The 18,123-nt window shown below is 40.4% G+C and overlaps 1 protein-coding gene across 5 annotated transcripts in view; it reads right to left on the bottom strand.

Annotated features, from left to right (window-relative positions):
- ST7 (suppression of tumorigenicity 7) overlaps positions 1-18,123 on the bottom strand; it is a 152,217-nt gene that overhangs the window by 66,815 nt on the left and 67,279 nt on the right. For all 5 annotated transcript variants that reach the window (XR_012589278.1, XR_012589284.1, XM_074602188.1 and 2 more), the window contains exon 2: positions 4,779-4,861. Coding sequence is in view for 3 of the 5 variants with exons in the window: in XM_074602077.1 (XP_074458178.1) it covers positions 4,779-4,861 (83 nt within the window). In the remaining 2 variants the exon portion in view is untranslated. The remainder of the gene's footprint in view (positions 1-4,778; positions 4,862-18,123) is intronic.

Here is an 18,123-nt window from a genome sequence, read left to right on the forward strand (position 1 = left end):
TCAAACAGATCCTCCAGTCCTGCCCAGCTTGGTTCTAAGAAACAGTACGCGGTACGCCTCTGACCATGCTCTCAGTGTTTCATTCTTGAAGTCTATGCAGCTCCATTCCTTCTGGATGAAATACACATATTTAGCATCGTCTTAGATTCTGCTCCTGGTTACTGCCCACTTATCTCAAGGAGTCAGCATGAGAAGATACACGCAGTGCTAACGAGCGGCTTATTCAAAACAGCTATTTACTTACACTTCATCTACCTCTGGAAATACAGAAATGGGAAAGAAAATAATATATTGCCTGGACTAAGTATAGTACTTCTCTCAACACTGGGTAGAACCCAGCTACTTATGATACCTTTCTCTCATCTGAGGACTCAGTTATAGCCTGCCTTCCTACAGACCCTTCCTCTGTCATCTGCTCCTTGGCAAGTGTTTCTAGTTTCTTAGGAACTCCCTACAAGGATTCTGCCCTCCCTGACCTGTCAGCCTCCGTTGAGCAGAGCAGAAACTTTGAACAATTACCACGTATCACTTTTCAGCCACCAAAGATTGTCCCTGCACAATTGTCAGACTTGCCTGGAGTGTGTGGGAAAACCCAGAACTCAGTCACCCTTCTGCCCCTCTGCAGCAAAGGTAACAAAACAAGCAGAAGAACAATTAATATCTACAGAAAGTAAGAGAGGTCCCTTCTGTGTTATTTCAGGTGCTCTCTCAGACTTCCTGTACTAGCACTATTGGCTGCAAAAGGCTGGGACTCTCACATACTAAACACATATTCAGGTAGTTGCAGACAGCCCAGCTGCTCGGCACTAGCTACTGTGTACACTCAGCACTCATGATCCACCTCTGTAGACTGGCTTTCTAATTCTTATCTTTGAAAGATGTGGTTTTTGTCCATTGTAGAATGTTTCTTATCGTGAAGCAGAAAACTCTTATTATTGTCCTAAGCTCTGAAGGAGAATAATGAGGCATTCTTGGTGGAGATTCAAGATCGGGGCTCACTTCTGCCTGTGCTTTGTTAGAACTGATATTCTATCAGTTTGCAGTGCAAATGCCACCCACATTTGCTAACTAACTTTCACTCTGGCAATAACTGTATGTTAAATACGTAGCCTTATTTAGAAATCTTAGTGGCATTTACATAGTTCCAGTTCACAGCTTTTACTGGACGTCAGTTGTGTTTCATGACAGTTTTATTACCCTACCTGCGGAAAAGCTTAGCCTCTCAGACACGGGATACAATACAGCTCATTGTATTCTGTGAGACAGAACCCTGTTTTTTACTGGATTAAAAGTAACTGTGGCCAAACCAAGTTTCCAATACAATATTTCTAATGCAGCTTGGGACTTAATTTGGTTCCTCTTTTTGATCCCAAAAACAGTGCAGGAATGAATTAAATATATGCTAAATTGTTCATTTTAAACTACTGATTGAATTGAATGAATTAAATGCTTTCCTGAATGAATTAAGTATGAATTAAATTAATTTTTTCCAATTTAAATTATGTGCTGTAGTCAAGAAATTATTAAGGAGAATGCTTGAGACAGAAAGTCTTTTCTGTATGGTTCTGAGCTATCGTGAAAAGAAACAAGGTCTGAAATCCTTGCTTCATTTAAGTCACATTGCCTACAGCAAGGCCAGAATTTTACCTAAAGAATGAAAACAAAGTAAGAGACAAAATAAGACAGGAGAGTAGTGTTTTGCAAAGGAGTTCACATAGCATGCAGCTGCCCAAAGCCGAACTCTGGAGAGTCACTGTTTCATGACCCGAACGTAGGAAAAGCGTTCACTTTCCCATCGGTTACCACACTTTTGAAATGATGGAATTTTCCATCATTTCATAACCTGCAGTGCTGTGATTTCTCCTTCTGATTAGGAATTGCAGCCAACTGATAATGGAAAGAAATCTGCCAGACCATATGGTGGAAAATTCCAAGGAATATTAGTACATGTAGTCTGAAAAATACCCCAGCGATGTAGATCAAGGGAACGTTTATTTTATAGAAGAGTTTCACTTAATACCACTAGCAGGACTAAGAATCCTTTAGAACTGCAGATGCTGTGCAGTGTGACAGGTAAGTGGGTGGTAATGCAGGCAATTCAGCATGTTACAGGGCCACTGGTAAACAGCAAGATTATTAAGAAAGAATTAAGCTGAAGCGCAATTGGGCTAAGTGGCTAGCACTACCTCACTAGAACTTACTCAGCTGTTATTTCCTGATGCATGGTCTGTTCAACTTGCAGTTTCTTCTTTCCATGACCGTGTCTGCTGAGATCCTTTTCCATCATCCAATTTACAGACCACACGTTCCTCTCAGCACAGACACTGGTCCCTACAGTCTAGGGTTCCTGGTTGTTACCTGCCTGGCCTATATATCTTTTGCACATTTAGGATGGTGACATATGAACACCAGACAACAACTGATAGCAGTAGTGAAGGTCCACAAAAAAGGCTTTCAATCTTTTTTCAGTCTGCATCTACACCCACATCACCTCACTGTTCCTTCAACTTGTTTGTAATCGACTTTGTCATACAGGATTTGGTGAATTTCTTTGGTTAATCTCTTCTTGGAAGGCTTCTATTGGTGCCCTTTTCCCCTTTCTTCATATCACAGTCTTGAACACCCCTTGCCACTTCCTTCCTGCACTTTCCATCAAAGTACAGCACTTAGAAATTTCTTGCTCACAAGTCTCCTACTGAGCACATTCCTCAGAAATTGCCTTCGTGACCACAGTACAAAACGTACCTACATTTGCAGTCATGCTATACACAGAATTTAGTTACAGACAATTGAGTCTCTCTTTAGGGGTTTTGTTCCTGTTTGATTCTGCAAGGTAGGGCACAGACTGTCTTTTTCTTGCCACCTCCTCCTGCTGTCTTCGGTCTCCAACAAAAAATATGGAATTGTGCCTGTGGAACCCATGTATTTCTCTCATTCCTTTTAATCTTGGCGGTGGGGCCTGGCCTTTTGAATGTTTCTTCTTTCTGAGTGACAGTACTGAATGTAACATTCAGTATTTTCCTCCCATGCATTTGAGTGAGCTGTGCTGAACTGCATCCAAGTCTTACAGGTCTGGCTTCTGTTCATATTCTGAAAGATCTGCTGATGTCTCTGGAGCCCTGTCCTGTGCTTTGGAGCTCAACCCATACAAGGATGATGAATGCCCAAGGTGCAGACATTAAGTAATTGCCTTCTGCTATGAGGAAACCCCAGAGCAAGGCACAGCAGCAGTGCACCTGATACTTTACACCTGAAATCATCTAAGTGACGAGAGTCTCAGGCATTCAGGAGTCAAGGATGCCATTTCTTTGTCTACATCAGCTACAGGCCCTGTGGAAAATGAGAGGTGCGGATATCCTACACCAAACTGGTACAGTTTAGTTAGGATCCTAGTTGCTTTCAGGTTTCTCTGAGGTCAGTAGATCCGAGGTGATGTGAACCAGCACCTAGCCATCTCTCTCTCTTCCCTCTTACCACTGTGGTAACTACACTCCTAAAAATTGGTCTCATTGGTCCCCCTATTATCTGTCTAGTTTGGTATGGTGAGGGAAGGTCTGCAGCTTGTATCCATCAGATTTTAAAAGCATACGACTTGGTTTTAGACAAAGGACCTAAGACTGGTTGAACAAACAGAACTAAAACAAAGACAACATTTCCCTGAGGAGGGGAAGTGGAGAGGGAGCTGCCAAGCTCTTCTCCCTGGTATCCAGTGATAGGGCACGTGGGAATGGTTCAAAGCTGTGCCAAGGGAAGTTTAGACTGGACACTGGGAAGCATTTCTTTACTGAGAGGGTGGTGAAACACTGGAACAGGCTTCCTAGAGAGGTGGTTGATGCCCCAAGCCTGTCAGTGTTTAAGAGGCGTTTGGACAACGGCCTTAATAACATGCTTTAATTTGGTCAGCCCTGAGGTGGTCAGGCAGTTGGAATAGATGATCACTGTAGGTCCTTTCCAACTAAAATATTCTATTCTATCCTATTCTATCCTATCCTATCCTATTCTATTCTATTCATTTGTGTAAGTAAAAAACCAGCTCTCAGCAGTGAGGAAACAGAAGAGCCCAGTATAAGCATAATAACCTAAGTACACCATGCAGATTCTTAGATTGTTTGCCTCCATTTGTTGGAGATAAAATAATGCCACTGTGATGGCATTATGATTCACTCCACTGCATCGATTTGCACAACGAAGCCCTCAGGGATTACATATGGGAGGAGGGATTATTAAATGGTTTAAAAATACTCTTCAGACCTTTAAGCGAATAGGCCAATATGTATTGAAAAAGATTTTAAAAGTGAAGATCTGAAATAATTATCCCTTGGAATCCTGGCACCAGAACTCGGTTCATTGCTAATATTCTGATCGCTGTTTCCCTATTAAGTCCTGCCGTAACGTTCTAAAAGGACCACGCCAAGCTGAGATAGTTGGTACCTCTCCTCCTCTTATTCTTACTGTCCTTTTTATTTCTGTAGTATTTGTTGATGGAAACACTTAACATGCAGACGCTTGTTATGAATTACTATTGGGTTGTTAGTGGGGCACATTGTCCTTCAAGACTTTTTTTCTTCAAAGACACATAGCACTGAAGCATTTTCTTTCTTTTATCTTTTTTCCCCACATAAAAGGAAGTACAAATGAAGAAATACAACATTTATGTACTGCAGAAATGTAAGTTTAAGGAAAAATAAACAACACCTATTAATCTGGATAAAGTCTGAAATCCCATTCTGGATAACAAAATCAATTTGTAAAGTGGTATTAATATATCTAGTACTTACCAAAATAAGTCCCGAGATTAATGATGAAGTGCCTGTCAGGGCAACATAGAACTTGGGGGTTAATGTGTTCAAAAACATACTCACTGAAAAAGAAGAGAGAGGAAGCCATGAGTACAAGAGCAGGACATATTCTCCACATGTGTCCCCTCCTCCCCCAGCTGCTTTCCAACTTCAGATAAGTTATTACCTTAATTCTGATAAAAAACACAGTTTAAAGAACATCCTGTTCCATCTGCCTAACATGTGATAAAGCAGAGCATTAGACTGCCACATGCAGAATTTTGTTTTCACAACAGAGTCAATCACAAGGCATTGGAAAACAGTTACACGCACATTTGGGTCTTTTCCTATTCCAGTCAGTGCTCCACTGACACCGAGTTCAGTATTCCCCATGATATCTGCCTTGCTACTCCATTGCAGTTAGAAATCTTAGGGGTTAATCTCAATGTCTTGCATTCAACATTGTCTCAATGTCCTGTATGATCTTGGTGAAACTATCTGGACAAATTTTTAAAAGCCTTTTACTTCTCATTACTTTGGTTCTCACTTATAAAGTAGGAGATAATAGCATTTCCCTAAGTCATTCCACTGCATTAAATTTGGTGAACCACTCAGTATGACAATAGCGAATAAATGCATAAAACAGATTAGCAAAAGACCTAACTGGCTTCCTGATAATTAGGGGTGAAAATCATGATAGCTGTCCAGATTATCTGAAATCTAGTGCAGAAGCAAAGCCAGACAAGCTGCAAGGAATGTCAATTCCATCTGTATGGGCTTCTGGAAATTCAAAGGGCTTTTCTAGTCATACCACATTTTGGAAGCTGCTGAGAGAATCACCAGGTAGTTGTGCTCAGCCCCCCCATAGAAAATCCCTCTGGCCTTAAGAGAATAAAATAATCTTTTTATAGGTTTTGGATCACCCTACAGGAACTACTAGACAGAACTGCAGCTTTTCCACTAGATTCTAGATGTTTAAAGAAAACTCTCAACTTCCTATCACCTCCGTCTTCCACAAATGAAAACATTCTCTATTAAACTACATGGAGGGGTAGAATATCTTCTGTAAGAAAAAAAGACTGGTCTCATCCTTAACCAGTGCCAAAGTATTTCTCACACATATATACATATATGTATATACACGCATATGTATTTGTATTTCTACATGCACCCACTACTGAAGAGGGAACTGACAATAGTTAGCGGATAAATTTAAAAGGCTTGTAGCAGACTACCAGTCAGTCATTAAAAAACGCTGATAAAAGATCTGGATATGTAGGTGGGAGGCCCTCATTTCATTCTGTTCCCTTTAGAAATGACACTTACTGAAATTAAATAATATGAAGCCAAAAAAATGAGAAGAAAACAACAGCGGGATACAAATCATCAAACATATGATTAATTTCCCATGACCAGTAAAACAGAAAATTGTTTTCCAGAAGTGCATCACTAAAAGAGATAGAAACTCTGCAATTCAGCTACTTTGTTTGGGCTTTGGCTTCATATTTTCTCTATTTTTTTCTTGAAAAAGCCATAAACTGTTAAAATGGAATGTCATTTTCTGCTCCACTGGCGTGGCATCAAGCACCAGGCTGATATAGTAAAGAATTAGTTTGTTAGTTTTTAATTCCATCGTATGTTTTCTTTCACAAATGAGTTGGATGCCAGATTCTCTGCTTGTGTAAATCAGTGTAACATCCCCAATTTTACTGTGTGCAACACAGCTACACTGATTTATGCTGGCTCTGGATCAATAGTTGGGATTTTCCCACATCTTATTTCTTTTTTTTTCTGTTCCCATTCTTTCTTTCTTTCTTTTCTTTTTTAATGTCTAATACAAGCTGACTTTGAAATAGTAGTCCCTGCCCCAATACCTGTTAAGAAGGAAGAGGAATGGAGAGACTGAAATAGCTTTGGCTTCTGCCAACCACCATGAGTCCTTTAGAAGAAACATTCCACATTCTGGAATGCAAACATAAGCCAGAGACATAATCAAACTGTGTCACTGGGGAAATTTCAGACTGCCAGTGAAATTACTTCCTCTGCTTAGGTCAGGATATTCCTGAGAGAGAATACGCTATGATGGGATATAGATGTCCATGTCCCCCATGTAGCACAGTGCTGCTGCAGTGCCAAAAATAACATGAAAAGCCAGGCAGCAGGAGACTTTACAGAAGTGCTTTCTCTTCCATTCCTCCGCCATAGCTTCACAGGTCACGGAATGCTGGAATTTTTCCTATTAAACGGGAAAAAATTTCCCATTACCCTGGAGGAAATTGAATTTCCAAAGTTGTGAAGCCACCTAAGCCTCCAGTGTTTCAGAAGATTCCACATGAGGATATCCATTGAATAAGGATATAGTCTATTTGCATTGAATTCCTATTGCGTGTTTCACTAAGAAATGCTGCAAAGAGAACAGTTTCTTAAGCAGTGACGAGATACTCACTTATCGTTACTGACTGCCATCAATAAAATTTGCTTTGGGAAATGCATGCCCCTTTGGAAGAGTCCTCTCACCAATTAGCTCCATGGAGCTCATCAATGGAGTAGAATGAATGAGGGTCTTAAAAAATCCTTCTGGCCTTTCTCTGTCACTGCTTTTTTACAAGCAATGTATACTGATTTACAGACAAACCCTCAGATCTGAATGGAGATAGATAGGATTTTTTTTATCTGTCATTTGCACCAGTGTTACTGCTTTCTTCTTTGCTTGCATGTAAACTGGTGCTCCTTTATGCTTTTTACTATGGGCTGCTACAATTCTTCACTTTTACAGCTTAGTTATGGGAATGGGCAAGGTGAACAGGTACGACACTGGATGCTTTTAGATTGTATGGGCCAGACTTCCAGGTAACTGGAATAGTTCAGTTGATTTGCTACAGCTGCACTCAACTACCTGAGCTGCTTATCTGGACTGTATCTCCCTAATCCTTTTGCCATTCTTCTTCCCACTCATTAAATAGAAGAATCTTCTGTTCCATTATGAAAACTATCAACTTCTGCCAATTATTAACTACCCTCCCAGTCCCTTTGTCTCCATAAATATTAACAAAAGCAAACAATTTCTAATAAGAAACATATTAACAATAAAGCTAAGCACCGGAAGATCTGTGGTCAGACTATTTTTATTCTAAAGTCAATGAGAATTCAGTCATTGTTTCAGTGGATGCTACATCAAGGCCTAGTTCTCATAATATTAATCCCCAAAGTAAAAATCAACCCACTTTTGGGTTATCTGATATATATGATAATCCAAAAGGGAGAATTTCTTTACAGTCTGCATCCTGACACTGGAGAAATCACTATCATATCCATTGTCTCTGTCCTGTAGTGGACTCAGGTTTCCTTCAGTGTGTTGCACTAAACTAGAGCCATTAGATAATGCTGAATGTCCATCTCCCTAAATCTGGATAGTAATATTTTTCTTCTCTATTTTTTTCCGTTTGATGAAGTAGCAGGATTGAGGAGCAGAGAGAAGATTTCTGAGAAATGAGAGTTGATGACACCGTCAGAAGATGACTGCAGGGTAAAGAAGCCAAGTAGAATCACCAGCAAAAGGTGGTACTGGATGTCCTTTATTCTGAATCATAACATGCCAGTGTATGCCTAATTATTTCTGTCCACAAAGGCAAGATGGTGCAGTTATTCAGCTTGGAGTATCATCTCTTGTCTGTAGCTTGGTAGGACTTAAAAAGGGCAACTAATGAGTATTCAAGAAAGAAACTTGCCTGGTGTTCCTGCAGTGCCAACTCATTTGAAATTACTGTCAAATCCCAATTATCTCCACAGGGTTTTGACGATGAATGATTTATTTTAGGTGTGTTATTAGAGATGATGGAATACAGTACAGCCTGTTGGTGTTTTTTTAAAAGAAAACCAGCATGACCTATAAATGCTGTCTAAACAAGCCAAGCGTGTGTGCTTATGAGAGACTCCTGGCCTTAAAAATACCCACCCCCCTCTTTCTTTCCTTGTCTTTATTGCTTTCATTTTAATCATGCTTGAGTCATCCAGAATAAGGCACTATTTACATTTCCAAAGGTGCCTAAGTTACAATGGTAAATCATTCCATCCTATTGTATAATATTGAGGGAAGGACTGTTATTTCATTGTTAACTGTGCATGCTCACAGAGATGAATTTACATCCTATTCAATTCACGGCAGACAAGCTAAAAAAGCACACAAGTCATATCTAATATTCCCTGTTGAGGCTAATCAAAAGAGGTGATTGAAATGTTCTTGAAAGCTGATGCCATTTCATTCCTGTTATATATGTTATTTGTTGCCAATACTCATGATTCATTCTGAACATGGGAATAAACAACAGAGGAAAATCCAGGTATTTTTCAAGCAACAAAATCCTTGACTCATGTAAAATGTATCACTCAAGGTGATAAAACACTGTGTTGCTTTACAAATACTGGGGTTAAACTGCTCAAAGTATCAACCTGCTGCTGTATCAGTTAATTACATTAGAAGATCATTAGGGGAGGGAGCACTGCAAACTGCCTACTGTTCCCATGTGTGTATCTACTAAAACGATAGCCCCATTACCTACTTCTGAATGGGAGGCTATGTAGCTTGCACAGTAGGGTGCAAATAAAAATTTAATAGCAATGTTACATAAATCATATGCACAAACAGATCAAGCAAAGACAGGACTGCATCATTTATGATACTTCTAAGAGGAAAAATAATTCCCCGAACAGAATGCTATCTTAAAATACAGGTAAAATTAAATATGTATCAATAACTCAGTATAAATAAAAAGATGCATTGCAGACCTAGAATTAAAGATCAAACATAAACAATCCAAATATATTGAAATACACACGAAGGCACAGCTCTTTTTGTGCCAGTATCTCTGGGCTCCTAAGTGAGACAAGGCTTCTGGGTGCAGTAGTAACTTTCATAAAAACGAATAGCCAGAAAACGTAGACAAGCTTATAGTCACAGAGTCCTTCTAGTGCATTACTGGTCCTTAAGTTATCATGGCTAAAATATCTGTATCCCTAAGAAATTTCGCTGCATGTTCTGTTTCTACCCTCCATAATATTTTCTTGGTGAGCAGACCAATGCAAATTCTTGTAACACCAGTGCCAAGAACCCAAATCCTTTAGACAGACGACAAGCTAAGAAACCTGTGGTTGAAGACCTTTGACACAGCAATTCAGCTTCTTTTCACTGCAACTATCCATTCAAGCTGGTGTTCAAACACAGTACAGAGGATGGGGCAGTAACTGCCTTATTTCACAGGGGCCTGCCTCAGCATGGATTAATGCAGCCCCCTGATTCAAAGTAGTTGCAGCAGCGGAGAACTCTTCCACCACAGTGTCAGCAAAGAGGACAAATTATAGTTCAATAAACTTACTTTAATAAATGTATAACATTCCTCTCTCTGAGTACGAAGCACTGCATACTCTTGACTTTAATTGAACTATTTATACATAACCTTTTTGAACTCTCAACCCATCCTTCATAAGAATATTAACTTAATACACTTTTGGGAAAACACGCTAGTGTCAGGTTGAATTATGCATTATATACTATGATGGCTTCCAGCTCAATATAAATACAAACCCCACCAGATTTAAAGCTAGCATGGGGTATTGTCTCAGAAAAAAAATAAAATTTCCCAGGATTTTCCCTGGGAAACTACCAAGATGTTTTTTTAACTTCTTCAGACTACTTGGAGAAATTACCAAAGAAGTAAGCATTCAAAAGTTGAAGAATGCTGGAGAGTTTCATTTTCACTTGTTACAAATGCCATGCAATTTCCTTCTATAAGGCCTTTGTGTACCTCTGTTTTCAAAGCTTGAAAAAAATTGTCACTCAAAACCAAACACATGGCCATTCCAGGCAGAAACAGCCAGTGTCTCTGTGCTGTGCACAAGGAAATCCAGATGCCCACTCACTTTGTTCAACCACCTACTCTTGTCCTGAAGGCATGAGGCTGAATGAGAGTCACATTCAGACGTCTGAAGCCCAAGCTAATGGCCAGCAGTCATCTGTTGCTCTCAGCAAATGCTGGATCAGAGCCCAGGTGAGAGAAAATGGTGATTTGCCAAAAGCGACCTATTACTTCAGATAAACAATGAACTCCGATTAACTACACACACTTGCGCGTAATTGAAGTACTGCCCTTACAGATATTTCTAATTAGTGAAATACAACTTTCTGGACTGAAGACCACCACACTCCCTCTTCCATGTTTCCACATCTTAAATGTAGGTTTTTCTCTTTCAACAGAATGCCTTTACCACAATAAAAAGGGAGACCAAGTAGGGATGGTCTGTTCTGGAGAGAAGCTGGGTGTCATGGGAGAGGCTTCCAGCCACAAAGCACAGCCCAAAGAGAAGAAAGAGCAGAAGGCAATAATACAGTACCAGTTCCAAGTCAAAAACATTCAAGTTCATTTACTTATAACTGAAAAATAAAGAGTTTTGAAGGTTGCAGATGACGGCAATAACATTCTCTCCACTTTGTGACCCAGTGGCCCGCTGAGCAAATTATATGCAGCACAGAAGACTGAAGCAAAATTCAGTCCATCTTTTCCCAAACAACCCTGCCTGTGGATTGCCAGCAAATCAATTTAATCATTCTCCTCAACATTTTAACGCATTGAATAACTGAAAACCAGTGACACAATGATCAGTGCTGGCGTGCTTTTCAACACCAGGTCTATAGTCATGTTATAAGGTCAAAAGTTAACAGACCGGTCAAAATTCTGGCTCAGTCCTAGGGGGAATTAGTCTGTGCAGGTTCTGGAGCTTTTGAGATTTACGTGAATATACTGTGTCCTTCAGAGTGCCTTAACTATTCAGCCTGTTAAGACATCAAGATTGCTCATCCCCACTGAGAAAATACACAAGGAAACATAACTGATAAGAGACAAGAGCCATCACAGAACTGAGGGCAGAAGGACATACAGGTGAATCAAGGAAACCAGATCTGGAAGACAAAAACCACTTAGACGCTACTGCGACTCCAGAAAGGGAAAAGAAAAGAAAACCAGATTAGAGATACAAGTATAATACAGAGATGAGTTAAAAGAAATGGAATGGCAACAAAAATTAATATGCGTAGAAAGAAGTTAGAAACAAGAACAGCAAAAGCAAAGAAGACACAGAAGAACTGACACATGCAACATGAATGTAAATAAAGACTATTTTTACTTTAGCAAAAGATGGTTTGCGATTCAGAACTATCTTTTCACTGGGAGAAATAAGACTGCCAACACTAACAACTGTGGTCATTTAGGAAGAGATACTGTCAGCAAGTTATTCCTTGGTATCAAATACACTCCAAAGCCTTGTCTCACAAACTAAGGCACTTAACACAAGATGCTACTAACGATTCCCATTCCCAAATATGTTTTCCCAGAATGTCCTGCTAAGGTCAGCTGTGACACTTTCCCCCAGGAACAGACAGGCTGGACATGTGGGCAGAGGATGCCCTATACCCACACCAAGAAAAACATTCTCTCTTGTGAATTTAAATACCAAAACCCAACTCAGGATAGCTAGACTCAAGCACAGCATGTTGCTATGCCATTCTTCTGAGATCACGAACTCCCTACCTTATGGATTTGGGGAGAATAAAAGTATGGAGAAAAAAAGATCAACTTTGCCCCAAGAAAGCAGCTATTATAATGCAAATTTGCTGCCATATACTTGCCCCTGCCAAGAGACAGGGACATTTGCTCTTGCTTTCACAATGCAGTGGTGACATGAGTTAATTATACAGCTCCTGTTAATTGCACAGCATGCTGCACGAACACCAAGATTTGCTAATATATTGGCATAAAAAAAAAGTTTAAAAAAAACACAAAACAAACAAAAAAAACCCCACAGCATTTCCATTTAAAGAAAATGAGGGAGAAAGCATTTCCTAGGACTTTACAGCCCTTAGCTGTCAGGGACTGAACTACTGTGCATTTCTTTATGACCATCGCAGTGTGCTAATGCTAAAAGCAGACTGCTGGTATTAATAATGTACAAGTGGAAGGGAGGAACTGGGCCAAATAAGAATGAGGCACGAAGGATGGGCAATGACGTATTGAGTAGAGATATTAATATCTGGATTTTTAGAGATGGGGATGTGTAAAATTGGGTTGTTGCTTGGTTCTTAGTCAAATTCTCTTGCAACACTTTCAACCTCAATTCTTCTAAAATCAGGTTGCTTGCAAATTGATTTGAAATATTGTCATTATACGCATCTCCCCTGCAGATTTTAAAGCTTGAAGAAACATATGAGTCCTTGTCTTAATTTTTACTTCAGTGTTGCACTGCATGAGGAAGCACGCTCTCGGATTTGTGATGGGGGATTTCCTTCACTGTGCAATGCTACAAGGTGTCTTTGTAAGCAGAACCAGTCCAAATATTGCAGAAAGCACCTTCATACTTAGCTTGTGGTTTCCTTTTCTAATCACACACATACCACCGTGTGTGTACCAGCAATTTCCCCAACAGAAAAGCGGGGGAAATCCTGATGTGATGCTACAGTCAAGTGAGGATGCGTTCCCCGATGGTCTCTCATGTGACTGCAGAGTATCACTGTGTATAGAGATCTTCTACCTTCTTTTAGATACACACTTGTAAGAGAAAGCAGGCATACACTGACCTCTTCAAAGTATAGCTGTTGCAGTTTGTCAAGTAGATGATTTTAAGACTTTTAAGTCTTCAATTTAAGGCAAACAGCAATTGGGCTCTACTGAAAATCAATAGTAAGGTATTTCATTGCAAAATGTACCTAAGCACTGCAACAAAATTACGTTATTTTCCACTCTGCACCCCAAAGTGTTCAAACAAATGCATATTTTAAAATTATTCTTAACATCAACTAATCATTCATGTAACTGAATGGATGAAGCGTTATCCAGTTTGCACAGGCACTGTTTGTGAAGTCAAACCTACCTGTTACCTTAAATGTTGCTTATTCTGAGGCATTACAGAGATTTATGTGGTTTAGCCTTTCAAAGCTGTATTAAAACAAAAGCCTATTACTAAACCTCATTATCTGGAGTCATTTAAGACAATTAATGGCTTTTGTTCCAAGTGCCAGATCAGCACAGTTCTCTCAATGGAACAGGGTAAATTTTGCCCTCTTCTTTCATGCAACACTCAGGGAGGTAACAGCTCCATTAAGTCTTTTCGATTTTGGTTCATTAGCTGTCTAAAGAATACCCTAAACTGAAAGTTTGCCACAATGATTAATTCCAGTGCCACAGATAACAAAGGCTAATCTACTCTAGAGAGACAAATCACGCAAAGAGTTTTCACCAGCTACTGGCATTCCACAAAGGAGAAAATATCCCATGGGTTCCCATTATCCGGGAACCTCTCTCGAAGGAGCTATTCCCATGCTAAAACAAAAAGCAGCACATGAACAAAGCCCCCTCAGCTGCCCTGCACCCTCCTTTTGTACCTCCTTTTGTTCCAGGCAGCATCTGACATGAGCTCTAAACCTGCACAGGAGCAGTGCTACATCTTCCATCCTTGCTTGTGTGTTGCATTCATAGGCATACAAAGATGAGGATCATCATGTTTTGTGCATCCAAAAAAACAGTCCCAGCGATTAAAAAAATTCAGAAAATACATCTGAAATTTGCCTCTTACTAATTTTCAGATTATTTTTTTTTAATTCTGGAGAAATATTCTATTCCAAGACATTTCTGTTCTAACCTTGATAGCTTCACTTTATATAGCACATCTATTTTGAGAGTCTCTAAGATGCTGATCTCTTCGCATGCAAGAAATTGCAAGGTGCTTCTTCGAATAGAGGTGACTGGAAAACATTTTCATAATTAGAGCCAGAAACCTCATGAAAACTCTCCAGAGATCTACAATAGCTAATAACATTATCCTGTCATTGAAAACTCATCTATGCTTCCTACTTACAAAATCAATAGGGTGTTCATTCCATTTTTCTCCTATGAGAAATTTCTACCTATGATGAACTTCTATATGCGGCAGGGATTTTTTCCCAGTAATTGATGGCCTAGGTAATGTGGCACAAAAAGAAGGGAAAAATGAATTTTCCATCGAGTGTGATTCATTATTCTTATGTATCTAATAATCAATTTTCCCCTTCAAAGCATTCTTAAAGGTGAGTGACTCACACAGCAATTGTACCAAATGGAAAAGAAGTCAAATTAAGTAGAAAACTTCTACCTCTTTTCCTCCATTTTGAGGTACTTCAAAGAAAGCACAGCAGCGTGTTTGACATGTGCTGTATAATTTCCATTGTCTACCAGTCCCTCAGGACACCCAAAACTTATTAAAATGGAAAAGGCTCTGTGGTAACTCTGTAGACAGAACTGCAATCTGCATTCAGGACCTGACTGATGACGAGACAAACTTTGGGGGAGAGTTTTGCATAATAAAGATTTTCAATAGAGTGAGCTCCAGAGGAAGAATTTCCAACCAAATGCACGGCAAATGGCACAGTGGAGGCTGAGGGAGTACCTCTCTCACACGGCCTTACGGACGTATAGCATGAAGTTAGACTCAAAACATGATCATCTTGTGGCCAGGGTGGTCCTTCTGTCCCTACAGGCAGGGAGTCTCTCTCCAGTGCAATTTCCTCCAAAGGTCTTGTGTGTCTGGTAGACAAAACTGGACTGTTCACCACGTTTAAGGCTGATGTTGTTTCACGAGAAGATAAATAAAATGCCACTTAGACTACCTCATTAACATTAACAATAATGATGTTACTTGATTTAGGCTTTGATGAAATCCCAGGAGTGCAAGACACCCACTATTTTTCTTACTGAATATTCAATTCCAAACATAAGCCATAGCTGACCTGGTTGAAAGTAACTGTGAAACAGCATTCTGTCCAATAGCGTCTTCCTTAATTTTCCTTTCTTCTGCTTAAAATTACTGAGTATTTTCAGAGGTGGGTCTTCTCGTGAAGGTAGGAGGGACCACAGAAGGAGTGGGGCAGGACTTGCAGGAAGACCTGAGTGGGGCTGCGTTAGCGCTGTACAGAAATGTCCCTCGGCCTGCCGCAGCAGTCAGGCTGCTCAGAAACCCCGCGCAAATACACTAACCCCAGCACTCCGTGTTACCCACCAGCTACTGTCAGATCTCTTTTCCTCTAAACCCAAAGAAAGAGGAGACAGAAGTGAAAAATTCAAGACTAAATTAGCCAAATGTGGCAAACCTGATAGACAAGAAACTTGCATGAGAAATAACACCAGTGCAGGACTTATACAACCTCTGTTCTCACCCCCATTGTTGTTCCGGTCAGCTACTGGTTTTGCTCTAACTTGAAAATTCAAAGTCTAGGTAAAACATTCATCTGTGTTTGGAAAATCCACATTTAGGTCCAGCCTGGAACCTGTGAAAGAAAATACCCATTTGCCTGTCTGAATTCTCCAGGTACACATCAAGTAGCTGAGGAGTGCACCCCCACATTTTAGGAAATAACTCTAGGGAAATATTCTACACGTCACACTATCAAACTATAGCTGGATTGCAGATACTACAATGTAGAAAGCAGCTTAAAAAAAAAAAAAAAAAGTATTTCTCTTTGTGATTAACAGGCTATATCTTGGTTTTTTGCACTTTTTTTTGCACACTATCCTGTGAGAAAGATGCTGAGATAAAGGGAGGGCATGTCAGAAGCACAGCCAGTCAGCAATGCTGCCCTTCCCTTCCACTGCATCACGCACATTGCGGTCTCAAAACATAGCCAGGTAATGGCTGAAGATCCTCTTTGCAATTCCGCTCCCAGCCCCGACTCTAACTTGAGGTACGGGAACTCCAGGTTCCTCAAAAATCATGCCAAGATGCCTCAAATCGAATGTCTGCAATTAGAAACTGGTTTTGAAAGTTTGGTCGGGCAGGCAGTGCGTCACCGAGGTGAGAGAAACCTCAAGAGCCCAGCTTTCCACTCGCCAAGGGCTGGTAAGACCTGAGCACTGAGCAAACCCGGTGACCGCTGCCTGTACTCATTTCTGAAGATGACTGAACGCTTCTTTAGCGCCGCACTCCATGACCAGAGAAGGCTGTGCCGCAAAAACAGCACCTCAAAACGCTGTGGTCTTCTTGCATCTGCTTGTTCCTCTTCTGTTCACGTTAGTATATCTAGGAGTAGTAACCATGGCTACGTTAATCCTCAGATACTGGTGGTTAATTATGATCACCACTGCACTGAGATTTTTTTCAGCAGTCTTTTAAGTTGACCTACTCAGATCACCCTGGAAAAATTGTCTTTGAACCATGTTTTCTCTTAATGCAGTAGCAAAAGTTTCTGGAATTTTTCAGGTAGGGGAATGCCAGCAAAAAGATTCAACAACCAGGGGACCTCACATCCACTCCCAGGTCTCCCTACACATGTGGTTAGCAATGAGCTTCCCGTCTGGCCCTTGAGGAAGAGCAATAGGAAAGCGATCTCCAAGTGTGCAGCACATGGAGCCAATTCCAACTCTGAACACACACATCTGAATAAGCAACTGGTTCAGCAGAAAAATCCAGAAGAAAACTTTGAGAATGGCAAAATACCAAAATCAATACAGCGATAGATTCAAAGCGCACTCTGGTACAGAAAGCTCAAAAAGGGAGCACAAAATTATTGTGGGAGACTACTTAACTTAATGCTTTTCAAAATGCCACTTGGCTCAGAAACAGAGAGATTTGGAACCTGCTAAGTGTGTTTAAGTGCTTGGAATTGTGGCATTTGAATGACCAACAAACCCCTTAATGCTCATTATTCAAAGCATGAAATACCACCAAGAGAAGGGCAGCTGACTTTCCATCTAGAAGTGCCCATTAGAGAGATGCACTTAGGGATATATAATACCAGAGCAACACGGAATTTGCTATAAAGTTTGGCTTCTGCTCCCAGCTTCGTGGCTGGTTTGCCTGAGAGTCTTTCAATGCAGTGTCTTCGGGCTTGGTTCCCTGCCTGGGCTTTGGGAAGAAACCTTCCCAAAGGTGGGGGAAGAACCCAAAGGTTGGGTTCCCTTTGGGGAAGAAAGTAACATTTTGAAGCAGCAGCGATCTTTGCACTCATTCACAGCCCCTCCGCTGGTTTCTTCACTTACATGTAGCACCTTCCAAAGACACAGGCAAAGTGAATTGTTCTGGCCATCTCCAAGGGCTGTTTCTGGTACTATCATCCTCCCAACCAAAAAGGCATTACAGAAAATAGCTGATTATATCCAAAAAAAGGTATTTCATTTAGTGCTTTCCAGCAGACCTGATCTGAGTGCAGCCTGTCCCAGGACAGCACAGTAGTCTAAGCTATGATAGTCCAGGAAGCAGACTTGCCTGCTCTCATTATATAAAGTGGCTGGAAAAATGAAGTAAAGCATGAAAGAAAGGGTAGGTAAAGGTG

This window comes from Larus michahellis, chromosome 1, assembly GCF_964199755.1.
Source record: "Larus michahellis chromosome 1, bLarMic1.1, whole genome shotgun sequence".
In the NCBI taxonomy this organism is placed as follows: Eukaryota; Metazoa; Chordata; class Aves; order Charadriiformes; family Laridae; genus Larus; species Larus michahellis.